At 39.3% G+C, this 17,926-nt stretch overlaps 1 protein-coding gene and 1 long non-coding RNA gene across 2 annotated transcripts in view; one reads left to right on the top strand and one right to left on the bottom strand.

Moving 5' to 3' along the window:
• Positions 1–17,926, bottom strand: part of brinp2 (bone morphogenetic protein/retinoic acid inducible neural-specific 2) — a 680,262-nt gene that overhangs the window by 265,722 nt on the left and 396,614 nt on the right. The window contains exon 4 of the mRNA XM_034184056.1: positions 4,655–4,836. Coding sequence (XP_034039947.1) covers positions 4,655–4,836 — 182 coding nt within the window. The remainder of the gene's footprint in view (positions 1–4,654; positions 4,837–17,926) is intronic.
• LOC117522613 lies at positions 1,875–16,708 on the top strand. Its single transcript, XR_004564257.1, has 3 exons — positions 1,875–1,884; positions 5,825–5,829; positions 16,613–16,708. It is a non-coding gene; the product is annotated as an uncharacterized LOC117522613 (long non-coding RNA).

Here is a 17,926-nt window from a genome sequence, read left to right as displayed (position 1 = left end):
TAATTTGTATGTTAGCATAGCATCACAGTGCTACAATTATTGAGGCTATATTCAAGGTCACAGTTTTTAAAAGCTGCACTCAAGCCTTCCACTATTAGAGTCAGTGCCCAGTCCACAAAACATGCATTAGCCAGTACCCTGACTAATTACTTGTCTTGGTAATTTTGCAATAGTTTAATTCATCCTGCCTAGGACACACTGGCTTTGCAAATGCTTCACACCTTCACCCATGTGTGGGTTAGCTGGGGATTAGGTGGAATCAGGCACTGCCAAGACTCTAAAAGCTGTGGGTAACATCACAAAGGACTCGTCCAGTATATATACATAGTGTCTGGTTGCAGTGGACACAAAGGAAGGGTTTTGTTGTCCATGTGTTGTGTGCGTGTGTGTGTGTGTGTGTGTGTGTGTGTTGGGGGGGGTGCATCAGATGTTAATTTTTATTGTTGCCAAACTGGGTTTTGAGCCCCAACTTAGGACATAGAGGTGGCTGAGGTTTTGCCTGCTCTTCACTTACAACAATTAAAAGTTTGCCTGTTAAATAAAGGCATATCACACTTACTTGACAATCAAAACTAAGTTCTGTATTGAAGGAAAATAAATTATTCTAGAGTATTGTAATCTCAATCATATGCAAGAAAATCAGCCCTATGTTGCAGCACATTTTGTAAAATGAGTTGCATGTCTTTTAAAAAGCTGTTTGATCAGCACCATGGACAGCTCACCTATAGAAACTAAAATACACATGCATGGGTTTTCTCTTATAAGTGCATTTGGGAAGGTCTTCACAGAAATGCTTGCTGAAAATGTGCATAATTCTCAATCTGAATCTTCACTGGGAACACTTTGTTTGTCAGTGTAGTTATGATAGCAATAAAATAAATGATTCTAAGAATCCAAGATCTTGCAGAAAGCTGTCATCCCCTTCCCTCGCATGCAGTGGCAGAAGTAGCTTTTCACACCACCAACCCCAGTAACCCGCTACAAAAACACTGTCTAACAAATGTTTTTCATTTTCATTGAAATTCAATTTCATGTTCTTCCAATGGTCACAGACGACCCCCCCCCCCCCCCAACTAAAAGTAATTTGAGCTGAGTCCAGGAAATCATTCTATTCTCTATTTTCTGTTACACCGCCATTCAAAGCTACGCTGGAAATTTGTTTTCTAAGTAATCAAGTGCTTCAGTGGATTTTTAAAAAGTGACTCTTGGCAACAAAAATGCTCTGACAGCCAATCTCACCTCTACATACTGCAAGAACGCCACATTTTCAGCAGAAGCACATGGACATGAGCCACCTTATTCAAAGTAGGCACAGAATTGACATTCACCAATTACTCACTTCAATCAAATTTTCTATTTAAGTCGAAGCTTGAAAAACATAAAACTCAGTCCACCCACCCACACACCTGCTGTCATCACATTAACAACCCACACACCTCTCCCAGAGTGAAAAACCTAGCTATTTGTTTATGCATTGATTCTGTTAAGCTTGTGGGGGGATCATAGATTTAAGCAAGGTAAAATGAGGAATGTGAGATAACTGGATTTTTTCATAGTATTGTACATAACAAAGGGTTCAATGAATGGGAGAAAGAATGACTGGATTTTGGGTAAATGGAGATCAATCTACCAGATGACTGCATTTGGCATTTCCGGGCTTTTTCCCAAACTGATGGTAACTGCTAAGCCTTTAAACACTTAAAAGAGCACAGATGGATTTGTAACCTGGTGCAGGTGGTGTACAGTAGAGTGCTGTTTACTTACCAACACACATCTCCCAGTGGGACGTTAAAGACTCTTGACACTTGAGATGGTTTTGTGCCTCTGTGGGCTGCAGTGCATACATTGTGTTTTTAATCTGGGCTGCCATTTTTTTTTTTAAATGTCTTGTCCTCCCCTGCTCTCTTTCTCTCACACACAAACACACGCTTTCTCTCACTTTTGCTCTTCCACAGCATTTGAGCAATGATAGTCCTTGAATATAATATAAAAAAAAAAAAAACAAACAAACGCCTGCATACCTGTACAGTAAGCAGAGTTATTTGTTATCAGGACTGCTTGTGCTAATGCATCCCAACGGGACATTTTTATACCACTGTTAACATTTCTAAGTACATACAGTGAATGTGTTTGTGTACATAGATGTATTTTTGTGTTGCATATACAGTATGTTGAAAGTGTTGAATGTTAAAAATGATCTTTAAAAATGTTGAAAAGACAGAACCTAAAAAATACATTGGGAGTAGGGATGGGTATCGCGAACCGGTTCTTTTTGGGTATCGTTAAGAATTGATTCGATCCACCGCTACAGTAGCCTTTTTGCTTAACAATTCCCTTATCAGTCCTTCAGAGTGGACATTGTTTTTGAGGGTGTTTGTTGGGAAAATGATAATTTCTCTTCATTGATTATAGACCCTGCAGCAGCTCTGCAATCAACCACTTCTGCAGCGCAACACCACTTTGAAGTGTGAACCAATGAAGCAGTGCTTCCATCCACTGGCTCATTGGTTCTTTGATTCGCTGCTCTTTAGAAGCTGCAGCTTCACTTCTTAACCCCTCTCAAAGCCATTAAAATATCATGATTCACTTTTGTGTGGATAAAAGTATAACTGGGACTCTTGTCTTGTTGCAGTCAAGAAATAAGAATCGTCCTCTGTTCTGTTGGCACAGCTCCAAAGGCTCCGTGGCTCTCTGCTGAGACAGAGTCTGGTCTGAATTAATAACTTCAAAATGAATTGCCGCTTTAAATGAAATGACACTTCTTTCCAAATGCTGTAATACAGACAATAAACTACAATTGACTAAAACATTTTTTTTTGTTTGTTTTGTTTTCCCTCCCAAAATGAGATGTCCTGCATTCTTTATGAATTAGATCCTGACCTGCAGCACAGCCAGCTGCAAGAGCTCAGCTCAGATGTATGGAAAGATATTCATGCCAATAATGTCTGAAAGGAAATGATTTTGACAAAAACTACAGATTTTGTTTATTTCTATTTATGTCCAGAGATCAAGGATCCACCATGTAGAGTTTATTTATGTTCAGAGATCAAGGATCCACTGGCCAATTTCATATTTATTTACTTTAAGATTCAATAAAATGTTGTTGACAAAGAAAACCTGTAAAGCCTACTTTTAGTAGACATAACTTCACAAGAGGTATTGATAAGGGAATCAATAAGGAATTGGATTGATAAGCGGACTCAATAATGGTATCGATATCGATAAAATCTTATCAATACCCATCCCTAATTGGGAGTGTATCGAGCAGGCCTCACTTGTTTGGTACCCATTCTTGCAAAATATTTACGATTCAGTCTTACCCATATATAGTTGGCAACTCCTGGGGTTCAAGCTCAGATGAGGTGGCTCTGCATGTTGCCATCTTTGCAATGACTCCATCTCCTGGGCAACCCATAAATGGGTAAAGAGATAGAACTTGGGCAAGACCCACATGAAATGGGCAATACAAATGATGCCCCCAAGCTTGAGTTCTCAAACAACAGTGTTGAGTCCCAGCAGGGACTCGGACTTGGATAAGCAGTTGAAGATGAGTTTATTGTGCTGTAAAATTGAAGATTTCAACAAGGGGGTCTAAGGGGAGTGACTCACTTTTGGAGCCCACCTAAAGTAAATGAAAGATTTTCCACACCCATGGGGGCTTCATTTATCATAAGACATGGTTATCTGCAGCGTAAACATTTTAAATGTGGTAGTATTTTAAAGCTGTTAGAAAATGTCTTACAAAATATATCCTACATTTGACATTTTTTGGTTTTCTTGCATTTCAGTCATACATATGGTTTCCCAGTGGGATAAGGAGTTAAGCTAGCAATATGTTGACCTGGGGGTGATTACTGATCATGTTGCCTGTCTGCATTTCATCTGCATTGTCCCAGTCCACCCAGCTGTAAATGGGTAATGACCTTGGCTGGAAATTTAACCTACAATGGACTGACATCTCATCCAGACTGAGTTGTTGACTTTCATCAACTACATGATATGGAATCCAGGAATAATCAGTGGCACCATTTTGGGGGCACCTGTAACATCATTATACATATTGTGACATCACCGGAGGGCTTACAGAAGCACATAGGTTATGCTAACTTTATATTAAGAGTATGCAATGGCAGTTTCTGCACATGACATGGTACAAATCCAGCATGTTCAATCATCAGTCCATATGCTAGATCACATTCATGGCCAACTGTGATCTTCGCACATTGGTTTATCGTTGTTGTAATATACTCATCCATGAATAACTATAACAACAGGGCATAAATATAGTTGCGTTTTGACAAATTCTTCCAAATAGCTACTATAAATGGCATAACCAATTCCTCAAAAACTGCCATTCTAAATATCACATTATACCAAAATTATATTTGTGTGTAACCTTGGGTTTGACCCACTTTTTCTCAATTACAAACTACTTAACTGTTACTTACCAAATTTCTGACTCTCAATCATTCCAAATCATTTTGTCCAACTTGGATCAAAACAGACACACATTACCCTTGCATGTGCAAGGGTAATGTAATTGTAAAAAGGGTAATGTAATTGTAACAATAATTTTAACACATGCATCCAACAGTAGTTGGATGCATGTGTTAAAATTATTGTTGAAGTGTATTGACGTAAAATAGACACTTACCTTGATAGCAGAGGTGGCTATCTGGAGGTGGTGCAGTCTCCTTAAGGTGCTTTCACGATCTGTGAAGTAGGAAGCTGCGAGTTGATGGAGCAGCTCCAGTGACACCACAGAGCTGTTGGTGTTGCCGTCTGTCTTCTTATTCAGCTTCTGCTTGTCCAGGAAAATGGTCAAAGATTCCTCACCTGTCAATCAATCATACATGTCAGGCTAGTGATACTCCCTTTCCTGATTACTATACTGTGTACTGCATGTACTACATTTCATAGTGCATGAACCATAAACATGTAAACGCTCACACCGCCATATTTCCCCTACTATTGTACAAAAGTGAAATCATGCTTCTATAAATAAAGTGCTGCCATGTTGCACAATTCATATTTGAAACCAGATTTCGTAGGGTGCACAAAAGAAAGACATCCTTCTGGGAACTCATTATAGTGTAATGAAACACAAATTATCCTGCACATTTAATCAACCAAAGCAGAGACACAAATTAATAAGTAGTCAATCTTCAAAACAGGTCTACATGAATAAATTATTAACACAGCTGCAGGTGCATGAACATTACCTTTGTTGATAGCATGTGTCAATCACAGCTTTTGTTGGGCAATCAGAGGGCCAATCCACAGTACAGAAAGCTCAATGGGATAGGAGAAGGAGGACTAATATGTAGACCTGGGTTTGATTCTCAGGACACACTAGCCTATATTTAGTCTGTATTGTCCCCGTCCACCATCCTGGGTACCAGTGCTGGCTAGAGGAATGACCTTTGTTAGATGAGCACCCTATACAAGAGGAGTCATAGACTCTCACTGGCAGCACCAGTGGGAATCAGGACCTATATTGGTTTACTTCTACAGGGCCAATCCCACAGTCTGTTACCAAACTATATCTCTTTGAAGAACTTTTTTATTTTAATAGTCAACAGTTAAGTATCTCCAAAATCAAAGTGCACAGAATAAAATACTGGATACTGAAGAATACAAATAATAATCAATAACTCCCCTGTATTAAGCTACACTACAGAAACCACCCAGTTAAATTTGGAAATTTATTGTAGAAAATTATGTTTCGTGGCACGGTTACATTTTTCTGGCATGTGATCACGCCCCAAAAGTGTGTTTGTACTTTATTTTTTCAATGGTTATGAAGGTAAATGTGTAATTTAAGGTGGGGTTTTTGCTACACCTGAACATGCCAGTGAGTGCCAATGGGTACAGGTACAACCTTTGCGTTGAATGGGCATTTAGGTGACAGGGTAACAGTTTTACTTTTGCGATTGTTATAGATTGTGAGTTTCATAGAAAATCAATCAATTTCAATCAATTTTATTTATATAGCGCCAAATCACAACAAACAGTTGCCCCAAGGCACTTTATATTGTAAGGCAAAGCCATACAATAATTATGTAAAAACCCCAATGGTCAAAACGACCCCCTGTGAGCAAGCACTTGGCGACAGTGGGAAGGAAAAACTCCCTTTTAACAGGAAGAAACCTCCAGCAGAACCAGGCTCAGGGAGGTGCAGTCTTCTGCTGGGACTGGTTGGGGCTGAGGGAGAGAACCAGGAAAAAGACATGCTGTGGAGGGGAGCAGAGATCAATCACTAATGATTAAATGCAGAGTGGTGCATACAGAGCAAAAAGAGAAAGAAACATTCAGTGCATCATGGGAACCCCCCAGCAGTCTAAGTCTATAGCAGCATAACTAAGGGATGGTTCAGGGTCACCTGATCCAGCCCTAACTATAAGCTTTAGCAAAAAGGAAAGTTTTAAGCCTAATCTTAAAAGTAGAGAGGGTGTCTGTCTCCCTGATCCGAATTGGGAGCTGGTTCCACAGGAGAGGAGCCTGAAAGCTGATGAAATTTAAAATGAAAGCTTTTAAACAAAGATTCAAGGAAAACAATCCTGAATGTGTCAGCAATTATGTTGTTTGTCAAATCTAATCTACCGGGCCTCTGAAACCAAATTGGGAACTTAAATGAATGTTGGGATAACTTGAAAGAATTTAAAATGTTGAATAGGTATGGGATGAACTCACAGATAATTTATGTATGAGTGGATGCACCTTGGATTCATATGTGTGCAGGCTATGCTGGAACATTTGAAACCAGGAATCACTACTGGATGAAGAGTTGTCTCAAGGAGAGGTTCGAGATACATCTGGCATGGGTTGAGCTATGGGAAATCGTTCTTCAAAGACTTAATGTCTTAGTACCTTATTTTTCAGACTATCAAGTTGCAGTTCCTGGGTCCATCCCAAAGGCCACCCCAGAGTTCTCCATTATCCCAGTGACAACTGTTTGTCAGTCTTCATTGCCGTGTTCGCTTCAGTCTCAAGCGTCGTGTTCACTTCAGTCTGAGGACTGAGGTTTCAACCTTATACTTTTCTGAGTTTCAGGATCAGCCAACAAAATATCCACCAGTGAAGTGCAGCTCAAGAATGTAGGAACTATACTCGCATGGGCACATAGACAGTCATACAGGAAACTGCATTTGCATATGCCTTTCACTGTGAGGTATGTCAGCCATTTTGTGACATAACCTCACTGGAACGTGTAGTAGTGTGAATGATCTTTTGGTAAAAAGCAATCTCTGTACTTCACCAATTTTTTTTTAAGTCGTGTAAAAAAACTGCCGTTTTAGTGAGGGTTTGCTGATTCCAGTGTAGATTGTAATAAGATTCCCTTTTAATTATCCAGTCATTCATTCATTTTCTATACCCGCTTATTTCAAGTGAGGGCCATGTCAGAGCTGGAGCCGATCCCAGCAGGCATAGGGTAAGAGGCGGAGCACAACCTGGACAGAATGCCACTCTATCGCAAAGTCACATATGGACAGACAAATACACTCTCACTCACACCTACAACCAATTTGGAGTTTTCAAGTCACCTGTCCTGCACATCATCAGAGGTGGGAGGAGACTGGGGTACCTGGAGGAAACCAACATAAACACAAGGAGAATATGCAAACTCCACCAGGTGGGAAGCGATGCCATGATCTTCTTGCTGTGAGGCAACAGTGCTAACCACTAATCCACCGTACCACCCAGATTTTATTTTGCACATATTTCAATTAAGAAGAAATAGTACCTTGTAGGGGTGTGCATGTCTGCCTCATAACAAGATCTGTTACATGTCTGCGTGAGCAAGGACAATACTTTTTAATTGGTGCAATAAGATGCAATCTAATACAATGCTTTATTTAATGTAAACATTAATTGGAAATGATAAAATACAATAAACCAAAAGTGGCGTTGCTTACATTCAAATTCATATTTCATGAAAAACCAAGGACCTTTTTCAGTCTCATACTGACCTTTGAACCTTTATGACTTTGTGGATGATGTAGCACCGTAAGAGCTTAGTTTAACCGATTCCTAAAATTTAAACTCGTTCATGGACAAGTTCATGCTACATTTTGATCAATCATATTATTATTTTAAAAAACATTTCTGATTCATATTGTTGAATTGCTCTACACCAAGTCTTAGCTTATGCGTTGTGTAACTCTGATAAATTAGTGTTTAAAATGGGAATTCAATCATAACATTATTTATAATTCAGTGTGATCTCAGTAAGCAAGCCCTGAGTGTAAAGTTTATCTACCTTTCAGAGAAACACAGATACTAAAGACATTTTGACAGTAAAGAAGCTGCTTTTTTCACGTGTGTAATACATATCTGACATTTCAAGTCTTCCTCCAAAATGTACTTCACATGTAAGTGGCACAGTAGCTGGGCGAGGGAGTCATTGATATGAGGAAAAGGAGGGGAAAAAAGAGATTAGACATTTGAGCTCTGAAATGTGTGTACTGGCTGTTCTACCGTCTAATCAGTATGCAGACTGACTCATCCCATTTAGCTGAAGCTGTTAATTACATATAGAGTATAACTGTCAGTCTGCCAATGCATTCATCTCGGCTATCTCTCCCACGCTGAAGCTCTGCTACTTACAGCCAATGATAAGTGGCACCAGAGTTGGGTGTCTGAGCTTCCAAATCTAACACATCACTAAAACATCAGAGCGAATGCTCAGAGAAGTTCTGAGGGAAACAAAAAATGGATTTTTCTTTTTGTGATGAGAGTTGGAGCCACTATTTCAATGCAGTGGGGAAACTTTGTTATCATGAGAGTGTTTTGTTATATTTGTAGCTTAGTTCTGCATAATCCATCACCGCCCTCAAAAGTGTTATTTTATACATCCACTGTTTCAATGAGACAACACATCCCATCAAAGCCACTATTTTAAACAATAAAACTGTGTATGATCAAAAATGGCAAGTTATGTGTGTAATTTCCATGGTGGATTGAGGGATATCCATTCCCCCCCCCCCCCCCCCCCCTTCTCCCAATAAACGTAGGCGGCAAATTTCATCCCTTGTGTGCTAAAATCCTGCCAACACTTTACAAAAGAAAAGCAACAGTGGCCTTAGTGGCCAACAGCAACCTGTGATCAGTAACAAGGCTTCACAAACAATAGGACTGTTTGCCTTTAGCTGAGATTATGGTTATTGTCCATGATAAAACATGCCAACATGGCCCAAAACAGACCAGTACACTAGTCCTTGCCTGTATCTGCCAGAACCCCAAATTTTTCAAAAGTAAATTTGCTTGAAAGGATAATTTTGCAAAATATAGTGCATTAGTTTTTTGATGGTGTTTTGTATTTGCAAACCACATTATATTTGATGGCGTATAAAATTTTGTCAGGATATTAGGTCCATACCCCCGCCCCCTCCCACTACCACAAAATAAATAAATAAATTGATAAATAAATAAAGCCATCCACTGATGCATCAAGGAGGTCTTGTTATACTAGAGTGGGAATGAGGATGCAAAGCGGCAGGTTACTAAAAGTTACAATGGTTAAGTGCATTGTCCATCTCCAGTGAATTAACCTTCTGACACCACTTGGTTTCCGGGCATTGTCATATTTTTTGCTCAGGGTGAGCTAAGTTTTTTTTACTGCACCAGTAAGTCCTATGCAATACTGATGAAGAGTAGGTTGAAATCATATATAATAGGGATGTCATAATACATGTATTGCACTGAATAGGGGTACACACATGTCTGTTCGGTGCACAGAACCATAACAGAATACACGATACGACTTTGCACAATGTTATTATATAAATGTGCGTATTTGTTTCCACAAGCTACTGACATTTCAGCAAGTTGCGTTGCTCATGTCCACAGACTGCATCTGTCTTGTCTCCTGCTCTGTGCAGGAACCTGCTCTCTGTGTGTGAAGCGATCACAGAGAACAACGAACCAGCTAGTTGAAGCAATGCAAAGGTATTATTCCACCCAGAAACTGTGGAAACATAAATGGGATAGGCTAATTCTCAATTTCTTTCAAAATATGAACCTAAAAGTGAAAGTGTACCAATCTACATGTGTACTGAAACACTGTCCCTGCATGAAAACACACCACATTTGAGATTAGATTAGATATACTTTACTGATCTCACATTGGAGCGTTTAGACAGACAAATTAATTTATGACAAAAGTTGATATTTTATATGGATTAGTGTAAAAATTTTGAGGATGAGATGGCCGCCGAATAGCGACACTGCGTAAAATAATTTCAAATCCATAGAAAGCGAGGTTTTATGAGGCACTGTCTTTTGAACAAAAATCAAACAATGTTAAAATGGACAAATACTGAAGTTGGTCTGGCTTGACACATCACGCGACATAAAAACAAACAAAATACTTAACGCGCCACTCAGTAGCTTCATGAATGAATGACAAGAGATGTAATCATAAAAGTTTAATGGAAAAAGAAAGTTTACACTTCCACTGTCTCACAGCGCTGAATCGCCTGATGGCTGCTCTCAGCTGCAAACAGATCAAAGATCCTGTGTGTAAGTGTTGAACACAGGTTGAATTCTACGTCTATCTAATAAAAATGTGTTTTCAACCTCTCAAAATTATTTATGACCTACGCATAAGATCAAATGACATTAATAGTCTCATCAGTGACAGACAGGTTTGGGCATGAAGACAAAAATCATCAAATTGGAAATAGTGAGTGATTTTATTTTTCTTTTATTTACACTGGTAAACCCATTTCTAGCACCAAAACAGTTTGCCCATATGAATAAAGACATATTTTTGATAAAGATCTGAAGAATTTTGGAAAGCCAAACTCTTATCTAAATAATGCGTGCATTATTTAGATAAGAGATAAGATGCATGTGTGTGTGTGTGTGTGTGTGTGTGTGTGTGTGTGTGTGTGTGTGTGTGTGTGTGTGTGTGTGTGTGTGTGTGTGTGTGTGTGTGTGTGCATGTGTGTGTGTGTGCATGTGTGTGTGCAGCATAATAACCATCAAAGAAGAAAAAAGCAAGTTGAAAACTCGGGCTATTAATTCATTAATTTCACAAAAATTGAACAAGTCACCTCAGGGGGGTTGGTAAGGTCTATCCTTACCAACCCCCCTGAGCAAGCACACAGGCAGCAGTGCTAAGGAAAAACTCACGACAGCATCATGACTGTTGCCTCACAGCAGGAAAGTCCTGGGATCGCTTCACCTGAAATTTGACAGAGCAGCACAACTTCTCCAACTTCTAAGTAATGGAAGATGGGAAACTTCTCGGATAACCATCCTTTTCTATACAAGCAGACAGAAAGTGACTTGTTTGATTGCTCCTTTTGACAATAGATTATTTTCTGAACACATGATTTTTGCATACTGGACAAGATATGGGCATCGACACTGATATTGTTTTGTAATACTTTTTTGTTTTTCTATTTTAAGGCATATTAAACTCTGATAGAAAGTGCTAAAAAATAAACTTATTGTTATTGCCTGGTCCGTTCTGTGTGGAGTTTGCATGCTGTCCCTGTGTTTGTGTGGGGTATCTTCCAGGGGCGCCAGCTTCCTCCCACTTGCAAAGACATGCAGGTCAGGTGAACTTCAAACTTTAATTCGGCTGAGGTGTGCATGCAAGAGTGAATGGGGGGTTTGTCTGTCTGTGTGTGGCCCTGAGATAGACAGCATGTTGTCCAAGGTGTGCCCCGTGACTGCTGGAATAGGCTCCAGCACCCCCTGTCCCCGTCACTCTTGACTGGAGTAAGCTGGTGTAGAAAATGAATAAAAGTGGGATCTGTACGTACAAATTTTCCCAAGTGACAAGTGTTGGAAAAATAAAACGTGGCTCCATATGCTGCACATACATTATGTTTCCTCTTTTTATTCTCCTCGCTCTCTTGACAAGAGCTCTCTGTTCTCTCCACTATCAACATGTTTTATTTGATAACAAAATAAAACACCCTGTTGTTTTAGCATTTTTTAGAGTAGTTAATACCTGTCTTGGATTCAAGTTATTATAATTAGCTGTCTCTCCCTTCATTCAGGCTCTTTTGCCTCATTAGGACGTACATAAAATATCAGATGAGGCCTATTTGCCTTGTTGTATGAACATCCTACTACATAACTTTTAGCCATTTTCTATGAGGGCTGAGACTCAGGATCTATTGCAAGGGCAACTGAAATTTGACAGAGCAGCACATGACGTTTGTCTCCAACTTGTAGGTAATGGAAGATGGGAATCTTCTTGGATGACCATCCTTTTCTGTACAGGCAGACATAAAGTGACTTGTTTGATTGCTGCTTTTGACAATAGATTATTTTCTGAACATATGATTTTTGCATACTAGACTAGATATGGGCATCGACACTGACATTGTTTTCTAATACTTTTTTGTTTTTCTATTTTAAGGCATATTAAACTCTGATAGAAAGTGCTCCAAAAATAAACTTATTGTTATTATTATTATTATTATTATTATTATTATTATTATTATTATTATTATTGTTATTATTGTGGGGTCGTGTGTTCATCCATTTCAGTCAGGTGAATATTGGAAGGTAGATGAAGGGAAGTAGAAAGATAAGGAAATGTGGAACACAACATGGCACAGACTTAAAGATGCATCGCTTACAAAGTTTGTCAGAAGTGGAACAACATCATGGAAGGGAAAACTCAGGGTGTGCTCAAACAAAAACAGGACACTGTGATGTTTCTTGGGTGTAATCTCTAAATACTGACAAATAAACTGGGACAGTTGGACAAGTGGAAAGACAGATTTCAACAAGAACAAGAAGTCAGGTCAAAAAAAAGAAAAAAAACCTGGAAAGAAAGTGCAGAGGGTTGCTACAGTTGTAAAAAAACTTGAAAGGTGGATTATTACTGAAATTCTAACAGACTAATGACAGACTGAGTATAGGTTTAAGAATACAGGAAGTATGAAAACTGACAAACTGACAGCTTGCTTGATAAGGAAATGCTTTAAGAGAAGGGTTGCAATACATCCCTCCACTGCTATAGAATGTTATAAGTGCCAGCACCTTAGTCATGCTTCTGTAGTTTGCAAGAGAAAACAAAGATGTGGATGGCGTTCGGGAAATCAGTGTGAGGAAGGAGCCAAGGTCAAGCATTGCAATTCAAGGAATCTATTGTGGTTGCAAAAAAGCAGATGATTCTTAGCTGCATTAAAGTCAAGCATGGGACTTTGTTCGTGAACAAGTCTGACATTATTTTATTTGTGCCTTCATAAATTGTACAGCACTGGCCACAAATAGGACAGACAAAAGTGAGGCTCCTGATTAGTATCTGGGAATGGAGGGAATGAGTAGAGAAAAAGTGAAAGAGGTGATGAGTGGGGTGAGCAAGAAGTCATCATGTACCCCATCAATTTGATTTTTGTCACTCCACTGCTCCGTACTGCAGTCCAGTTGTTTGCAGTTAATAGTATTATAGAATTTACCAACAACACAGAACATGCAACTTTGAGATGGCAGTGAGTGTAGACTATATATATATATATATATATATATATATATATATATATATATATATATATATATATATATATATATATATATATATATATATATATATATATATATATACACTCAACAAAAATATAAATGCAACACTTTTGGTTTTGCTCCCATTTTGTATGAGATGAACTCAAAGATCTAAAACTTTTTACACATACACAATATCACCATTTCCCTCAAATATTGTTCACAAACCAGTGTAAATCTGTGATAGTGAGCACTTCTCCTTTGCTGAGATAATCCATCCCACCTCACAGGTGTGCCATATCAAGATGCTGATTAGACACCATGATTAGTGCACAGGTGTGCCTTAGACTGCCCACAATAAAAGGCCACTCTGAAAGGTGCAGTTTTATCACACAGCACAATGCCACAGATGTCGCAAGATTTGAGGGAATGTGCAATTGGCATGCTGACAGCAGGAATGTCAATCAGAGCTGTTGCTCGTGTATTGAATGTTCATTTCTCTACCATAACCCGTCTCCAAAGGCGTTTCAGAGAATTTGGCAGTACATCCAACCAGCCTCACAACCGCAGACCATGTGTAACCACACCAGCCCAGGACCTCCACATCCAGCATGTTCACCTCCAAGATCGTCTGAGACCAGCCACTCGGACAGTTGCTGAAACAATCGGTTTGCACAACCAAAGAATTTCTGCACAAACTGTCAGAAACCGTCTCAGGGAAGCTCATCTGCATGCTCGTCGTCCTCATCGGGGTCTCGACCTGACTCCAGTTCGTCGTCGTAACCGACTTGAGTGGGCAAATGCTCACATTCGCTGGCGTTTGGCACGTTGGAGAGGTGTTCTCTTCACGGATGAATCCCGGTTCACACTGTTCAGGGCAGATGGCAGACAGTGTGTGTGGCGTTGTGTGGGTGAGCGGTTTTCTGATGTCAGTGTTGTGGATCGAGTGGCCCATGGTGGCGGTGGGGTTATGGTATGGGCAGGCGTCTGTTATGGACGAAGAACACAGGTGCATTTTATTGATGGCATTTTGAATGCACAGAGATACCGTGACGAGATCCTGAGGCCCATTGTTGTGCCATACATCCAAGAACATCACCTCATGTTGCAGCAGGATAATGCACGGCTCCATGTTGCAAGGATCTGTACACAATTCTTGGAAGCTGAAAATGTCCCAGTTCTTGCATGGCCGGCATACTCACTGGACATGTCACCCATTGAGCATGTTTGGGATGCTCTGGACCGGCGTATACGACAGCGTGTACCAGTTCCTGCCAATATCCAGCAACTTCGCACAGCCATTGAAGAGGAATGGACCAACATTCCACAGGCCACAATTGACAACCTGATCAACTCTATGCGAAGGAGATGTGTTGCACTGCATGAGGCAAATGGTGGTCACACCAGATACTGACTGGTATTCCCCCCCCCAATAAAACAAAACTGCACCTTTCAGAGTGGCCTTTTATTGTGGGCAGTCTAAGGCACACCTGTGCACTAATCATGGTGTCTAATCAGCATCTTGATATGGCACACCTGTGAGGTGGGATGGATTATCTCAGCAAAGGAGAAGTGCTCACTATCACAGATTTAGACTGGTTTGTGAACAATATTTGAGGGAAATGGTGATATTGTTTATGTGGAAAAAGTCTTTGAGTTCATCTCGTACAAAATGGGAGCAAAACCAAAAGTGTTGCGTTTATATTTTTGTTGAGTGTATATATATATATATATATATATATATATACTGGACAAACCCTCCATGATGTCACCCATAGAGCTCTGAAGTGCAGTTCTGAAGGTCAACTCGTGCAACTCTGGGTGTCACCATTTGGCAGTGCTAAACACTGTTTAACTCCTGGTAAAACCAAAAATGGGAAAGAGGTGGATTTCAGGTAAGGCCGGCATGACCTGGGCAGTATGAATAAATCCAAAACACATCATCCAGCTCAGGTTCCCAAACAAACATAGTTAACTACACACACAGGCTAACTTTACCTCAGGTGTTTGATTAAACAATTCCTTTTTTTGTGAACTGGGCAATGGTTTTCACAATGGACAGGTTAGGTGTTGATATCAAATCATATATCAGGCATATTGCCTGAATAACCATCATCATCAGTGGACCTAAAGTCACCAAGCTACCTAATAATTTGTGCTAATGGTCTGAATGTGTTAACACTAAAATTTTCACTCAACAGAAATACTGGAGCACCGACTTCTTTGATGGTCTGTTAGTACAAATTAACACAGAGTAACCCATATTTGATATTTATAATAAAATGTTGAGAAAGCTCAAAGAGTTGACTCAACTTTGTCAAGTTCACAGGAGATAGCAGCCACTGCTAACAGGGCCCTGAGTCTGACAACCACCTGTGTGACCCAGGCTACTGAAGAAAAAAAATACATATATACATGCCAGATTCATATATTGATGGATGGAAAATTGGATTTTGTGAGCTGATGCCGAAGAATTAAATGTGCTTATGGTTTTGACCTTCTGGTGAGTGGAAAATGACTTGTTTGATCGATGTAAAACAGGGCACATTAATCGCTCTTCACCTGTGCGTGTGCATATGCATATTGTGGTTGCAGTGGCACCAAAACTGAGAAGTGGAGCAAAGACCACAGCAAACAAATATGTTGCAGGTCAGAGAAATTACCACATCAACATATTTAACTGTGCCTATTGAACTATATTATTTCTGATCAGGCAGTTTTTTTTTTTCTTATCCACATATGAGTAATGAGAATGTCAAAAAGGTGTATGGCCTTTGAGTTTTCTTAAGATTTAAGTCATAAAAAAATTTCTTTGGCACCACAATAATTTTATTCCTTAGCAATAAAATAAGGGATTCATAATATGATATTGCCAATATGATCAAAGTTCACACTGTCTGGAAACAATTTAGAACCCCTGAAGGGTAGAAATTCAAGCCATCAGATGCCATGACCTGCATTTGACAGCAACATCATAGATCAAGTGGGGCTTCCCAGATCTGTGTGCGGATGCTGTGGAGGACATGGCAACTGCCAATTGGAGTAAAGATAGAAGGCAGCGTGATGTCAGCTGGCTGCTCACTCAAACAAATTAAACCAAGATGGTGTAAAATGCTATGAAACAGCTTATTTCTGGAAAAAGTAAGAAATAAACACTTCTAAATCTATAAATGCTGTTTTTGCAACCAGATAACACCTGTGAAATGATTTACAAGGCATCTTACAGATGTTACACACCGTGCACACCGTGGGAATGTGCATCAAGCAAATGGGTCAATTCACAAGTAATCTCAAAAACCTCATGCTTGCACGCACACTCTCCCTCCGGTTGATAGGGTCAGGAGAAGAAAATACTCGCTATGGAATTTCCCCTAGGTAATTATGTTTTCTTTATTAAAATGAGCTGTAATTTTGCAACTCTTTACAAAAATAACCCTACATTATAATGCTTGGAATTCAGTAGAAACCAAATTTTGTCAGGTTTTTGAAATTTGAAAGGCCGTGCAGCTTTAAATTAGTTCCAAACATAGTAAAAGTTTGTAGAATTCTGAATGTGCACTTAGCAGATGTATAAAACTCTTTTTGGCCTTTACACCGGGTGTTTTTCTTTTCCCCTCATTTCCGTTGCATTTGGATTCCTGGATTTCTTCTGCTGCGTCTTTGCATTACAATAGTGAGGGTGATGTTCAGTATTTGTGGTGAGCCAACCTAATCTGTGAGAGAGCATATAACCAGAAAATGATAGTTCTTCAACTTTTATGGACATGTTCAGAGAGTGCACAATTACTTTCAATGGACTGAAGACATTGTTTACACTTGCTGTAAATTTTTTTGTTGTGCAATGCTGCTCTGATTTTTTGAGTGTGAAAATTGTGACGACACTTTGAAACTGTTGGGACTGTGACATTTAGAACATTTTGTTCTTTGGGGGGTAAAAGCCTTTTATTAAAGTGTGGTTTTAATGGCAGTATGGCACAGGATAATTGAATTTGCATGTCCAAGAAAAATCTAGCTTCCAAACATCAGCCAACTTACAGTAAAGTAGGTTATAAACCATAATAAATATGTCACAAACTAGTTTAAAAGATAACTAGAGTGTATGTCTGTATTAAAACTGACTGAGATGCTAAATTTAAATAAATACACTACAACAGAGATGTTTTGTTTTTCCTCTTCTTTTCATCCTCTAGGGTTCATGTCATTTTAACAAAACTATTGAATTGCTGTTTATGAATTCTTATTTTCCTATTTTGTCTCCTCCTGTTCTCAAGACATTTTATATTATTTTATAAAATCAATTATGGTCTGAGTTGTTCTTATTTGTTGACTAAATAACGGCCAACAGTGCAACATCAGCTTCTCCTGCAAGCGACCCTAAATCTCTAATGTGTTGGTCCTAGTGAATTGTACTGGTATATATTGCTTCTGAGCTGCTCAACCTCTAATTTGTAACACT

Source organism: Thalassophryne amazonica, chromosome 12 (assembly GCF_902500255.1).
Source record: "Thalassophryne amazonica chromosome 12, fThaAma1.1, whole genome shotgun sequence".
NCBI lineage: Eukaryota > Metazoa > Chordata > Actinopteri > Batrachoidiformes > Batrachoididae > Thalassophryne > Thalassophryne amazonica.
The sequence above is the reverse complement of the archived record's forward strand: the minus strand, read 5'-3'. Positions and strand labels throughout refer to the sequence as shown.